Raw genomic sequence first — 5,107 nt, 5'->3', positions numbered from 1 at the left:
CATATATCATCATGCAGAACAAAACCCGCAATAAATTATTGACAGGAACTGTGTGTTTGTACTGAGTACACTTAAGGCTACAATGAATCTTCCTTAACGCAGGTAGTATAATACTAAACTCCTAAGAAAATGCAAAACAAAACCTTATCAGAGTTGCCAACATTATTACAAAATTCTCCAGTGGCAAAATTCCCCACAAACTAATAGTGAGGCATCCAGGCAGAAAAAAAATCAAAGTTAAGAGGACAGTTGTGCCAGACAGTAAGGGAGTTAAAACCCTCCCAAGTAGCTGCCTAGCTTGAGAGAAGAAAGGTACACTGGGCAGAAGAGGAGGACTGCTTTCTCCCAAAAAACCCGGTTTTTAATTCAGCATACAGATAGAGCTAGGAAATTGTTATGCTTACACTGGGTAATTATATCCAAGGCGCCTACAAGCATGTATTTCCAGCAAGGAGTAGTACGGAAGGCTTTTTAAGTACTCATGTCAACCAATTCCCAACTCCAAGTCAGAGCAGGAAGCAGTATGCTGAAGAGAGAAACATTCCTGATGTGTTTTCTGAAGTATAAGGACAAGACGTCAGGAGTTCATTAGAAAAAACTTGGAGTCAAGGCCAGTTCTCACTTGCAACTACAAAAAATTCTAAGAAGGAAGATCTGGCACTTACTTTAAAGCTGCTTTTCATCTACGGGAATATCTTCAATGCCTATTTAGCTAACTGCAATAAACACAATATACTTTTAAACTAAAAAAAGAAAAAAAAAGACAAGGCATAGCCTTCAAAAGTTTATTTCAAGTATAAAAATCAATCAGTGAAATATCTACAGTTTTTACTTTCAGTACAAAGGTTTAAAAAGATAGGGAGAATCAAGTAACAAATTTCTGAAAAAATATGATTCAGTTCAAAGTTCTGAACAATAACGAAAAGGCACTTAAACAAGATACCCAGCAACAAATATAACTCTTATGTCACACTGAATGTGTGGTCAAACATTATTTAACACTTTCTAAACAAAGAAATTAATTACAGTCTGGTTAAAGTAAGCAACACAGTCCAGACCAGAGTGAACTCTTTGAGTGAACTCAAACTCCCTGCACTTCAACAATCACACTTGTCTTTCAAGTGTAAAGAAAGCAGAGAGGGAGAAAATCAAAAGAAGTCTTCAGCCAACTTTCAGTTTACAGCACTGTGTTCAGACTAAGAACTGAGAGTTCAACTTGTACAAGTTCCACAAAAAGAAATGTAAAAAAACTGGGTAGCAGCACAAATACTTCATGATAACCCCTGAACTGTATGTTTGATTTGAAGGTTTCATATTTGTATTCCCAGTTTAAAAAAAAAAAAGTTTCTACAAAAATAGAAAGCCTTATTAGAGGCAAAACAATCAGACTAGCATAAGTAGAAAATAAAGGTGTAATGCTTGGGAATCCACTGCAATCCCACTCTAGTAGGAATATTTTTCCACTGCCAGCAATGGAAAGTATCAAAATAGAAATTTTCCAGAATCAGAAAACAGACAAAAGTTCACACAAGTTTTGAGTTTTTTTGGTCAAGATTCAACTAACACTTGTATCTTTAAAAAAAGACTCAAACATGCCAGAAAGAAACAAAACATTTAACAATGGCATTTCAGCACCAGAGATATTTGTGCAATAAATACAGAGTAAGACCTCAGTCATTCACAGATATGAAGCAAATACAGGGAAAAATTGCCAACACCCCCCAAAAAAAAATTTTAGCAATTATTCAGAAATAATAAGTAAACAGGAAAAAGCATTTAAGCGTTGGCATTTTTTTCTTAGTTATACTGAGTAACATCTATGACGCAGGAGTGCTATCAAGGCTTTTGCATCTTTTTTTCCAGATACATTTTTCTGTAGGTCTGAAACACCTCTTTTGAGTCTTTGTTTGGAATATGAGGAGCCTCAACATTTCCATCCAGGATCTGTATAGCTGTATCAAGTGGAATACTGTCCTCAGCTGAAAGACAAAGAAGGGGGTTAAAGCAACTCTGCTCCTTACGCGTGCGGTACTTAAGGTCACCCACTGTCCAAAAGGATGCCACAAACTTCCTTCCGAAAGCACTAGGCACCTCAGATTTACATCATTCTCCAATGCATCTTTAAGCACAAAATGGTCATTTGGTTGTCTTCGTACGAGAGATTTCTAAAGAGCATCAAGAAAGATTTGAATGCAAATGTGCAATTGTTTCTGAAAGTAAGAAAAGAAACAAGTGGAAGGGTTAAAAGAATGGCAGGCACCTATAGCCAAGGATACATTCAACAGCAATAAAAGATGTAAACATCACAAAATGCGTTGTTTGCACCAAGACCACAACACAGGTAAGTTGTCGGCAGGACATGCACAAGGTTGGCACCCTTGAGGAAAAGGATGGCAACAAGGTTACAGCATGCATTTCACTTTCTGCTAGACCAGTAGAAAAACAAGGGCATATAGAAAGAAACCTAAAGCAGAGAAACAAAGACAGCAGAGAGCAACCTCGCCCAAGATCCTGAGATGAAAGACACCACTGTTGTAACTGTTGACTCCTAAAGGATACAAAAGACCATCTAAAAAAGTAATTTGCCAATCAAGAGAAACAAATAGTGGCACCGCTCTTCCTCTCTGTGTCATACAAGTAACCCTGTTCAGACTACTGGGACACACCAGTCCCGGTCCTTCTGAGCATCGGTGTGTGTACAGAGAGCACCAGTGTATTCTGAAAGCCAAATAAAATTTTAAAAAATCACTTTCTGTTTTTATAGTCTCACACTACATTTTGTTTCATCACTCCCTACATTTTAAAGTGGGAAAGAACTAGCTTGGTCTTTACCCACAGTTTAAAACGGTACTTGAATCTTGTCACCAGTGCTACCTCCAATTCAACTGTACCCAAGTATGAAGAAAAATTCCAACAACTTGTTCTTATGGCAATAAAAATCTCTACAAATATTTGAAACTTCTATGTCTACTCTACAGTATCCATTTCAGCACCAGAGCTAGTAAAGAGTAAGTTAAAATACTTTATTAAGATTTGCTGCTGTAAAGAAACAGTTAAAAACCAAGCAAAGAATATTTAACTTCTACTTTAAAACAGACAATCAGGAGTCATCTCACCTGCAAAGACCTCTTCCAGCTTTTTTTCCTTCACTGGATCACATTTTAACCAATCTTCTTTTTTACTCTTGACACCTAAAGAGAACATTTTAAAAATGTTTTTGAGGTTCATACATCACAAGTTTTGGTCTCTAGTCAGTTTTAACACATATACTAGCACATGCAAAAGGAAATGTCCTTTGGGTGTGAAAGTGACTGCAAGGGCTAGTTATATACAACTTAAGATTCGGCTTTATTTAAAATGAAATACAGTATTTGACTTAAACATGCTTAACAATGCACCACATAAAATACTAAAAGATTGCGTATAGGAAAGGAGGAAAAAAGGCAGCTTAAAGCAACGATGGCAAAGGTGATGGAGACTGTATGTAGGATATGTGTGGCCCAAGCCCTCTCTCTTCCCCAATGCTGCTAAAGATCTCTCCCTCCGCTACCTCCTCAGCCAGATTTATACACAAACAGGTGAACACTGAACACAAATCAGATCACCTTTGGTAACTATGCCAAGGGAATCTGCTTTCTATGAACAAGCCAAGCTACACAGGTCACTCCAAAAGTAATGCCTCCTATTTATTTCTATGGAAACTACAACAGATTCAAAGAGCACAGAAACACTATTTGATGGAACGAATTCTCAGCTACAAAACACTATTTTTTGACACGGTCACCACCATGGACTGTGCCTTTTCGCCAGCACTGAACAAGAGCCTGCATGCAGCACTCATCTGAGAATCTGCACCAGCAGAGGGGACCCACCATCACTGCCACCACTGCTGGAACGTGCCACCCACTACCTCACTGTGCTAATACCCACTGGTTGGTCTCTGTAAACATGCAGCAATGTTGATGAATGACCATGGGTGCAATGTTTTCCACATGGTGGAATTCAATTACACACCTTTGCTTCACACACATTTCATGTCAGGTACCATTTTGTTAAAAGGCTCCTCTGCTGCCGACTGTCGCACAACAACAAAATTTGTGAATGTTGGCAGGAAGGTTCAACATCTACTGCCGCAGCACAAACACCCGCCTCTGACATTGTGGGCCAACATAACAAAGTAGGAGGCATTACTTTTGGAGCAGCCCTTGTATATGCTACTTCCCACAAAGTTACTCAAAGCTGCCCTACTCTAAAGTACTCTAACTTTATTTTGTAAAACTTAAGAAAAAAGAATAAAACATTAAACTGAAAAGTCTCATGTTCTTTTTTCAGCTTCACACAGAGCTACAGTCTGTCAGAAAGCTAGCTAAGCTATTTCAACCTTCAGCTTCCGAAGTCCCACGTTTTCATTGCCTGCAATTTTGAGTAACATAAATTCTAGAAGTACAACCTTTTCACTTGCAAGCTAATCTACTTACAAATTAATAATCAGGATAGCATCATACCTGCCACAATTGCTTTCTCTTTTTCCAGGGAATTCTTTGCAGCTAAGCTTTCTTCATCAGTGCCTGGATTTCTGAACAGTATCTCTGGACACAGCTTAAATTCAAGTACTTCAGGTTCGCATGATTTCTCAACTTCTGAGACAGAACCATCTCTCTTTGCACCTGGGCTGTTTCGTGACACTTTGGGCTTTTTGTGCCAGACAGGTCTGACAGGTGATGTCTCTAATTTGGTCAGATATATGCGTTCCTGTGTCGTACGTTTAAATGCAACTCTGTTCAGGTAATGTATTTTTGGTTCCTTTTGCAGATGCATTTTTAATCTGTTATTTCTTCTACTTAAGTACAGCAGGTTTTTATCGGGAAACATTTTTTCAGAGCCCTTGTCTTTGTTTTGATCATCGAGATGTCTCTCTTTGTTAGAAAAGTAGTTTTTAGGGACAGTAGAAGATCGAGCTCTTTTTCGCTGTAGTTTATGCACAGAGCGATCTGTTAATGAACTCTTCATTTTCCAGCCATTTTCTCCATTCAATTTTTTAGCTTTGTCAGTATTTATGATACAATTATGTGAAAGCTGCTTGAAATTCTTTGCTTCAGATTGTTTC

At 38.1% G+C, this 5,107-nt stretch overlaps 1 protein-coding gene across 1 annotated transcript in view; it reads right to left on the bottom strand.

Moving 5' to 3' along the window:
- Positions 1–1,836: 1,836 nt before the first annotated feature.
- KIAA1551 (KIAA1551 ortholog) overlaps positions 1,837–5,107 on the bottom strand; it is a gene marked incomplete at its 5' end in the record, with an annotated part of 8,091 nt that continues 4,820 nt past the window's right edge. The window contains 3 exons of the mRNA XM_010141879.1: positions 1,837–1,979; positions 3,117–3,191; positions 4,506–5,107. The exon at positions 4,506–5,107 is cut by the window's right edge and continues 2 nt beyond it. Coding sequence (XP_010140181.1) covers positions 1,837–1,979; positions 3,117–3,191; positions 4,506–5,107 — 820 coding nt within the window. The remainder of the gene's footprint in view (positions 1,980–3,116; positions 3,192–4,505) is intronic.

This window comes from Buceros rhinoceros, unplaced genomic scaffold (assembly GCF_000710305.1).
Source record: "Buceros rhinoceros silvestris isolate BGI_N320 unplaced genomic scaffold, ASM71030v1 scaffold9558, whole genome shotgun sequence".
Lineage (NCBI taxonomy): Eukaryota > Metazoa > Chordata > Aves > Bucerotiformes > Bucerotidae > Buceros > Buceros rhinoceros.
The sequence above is the reverse complement of the archived record's forward strand: the minus strand, read 5'-3'. Positions and strand labels throughout refer to the sequence as shown.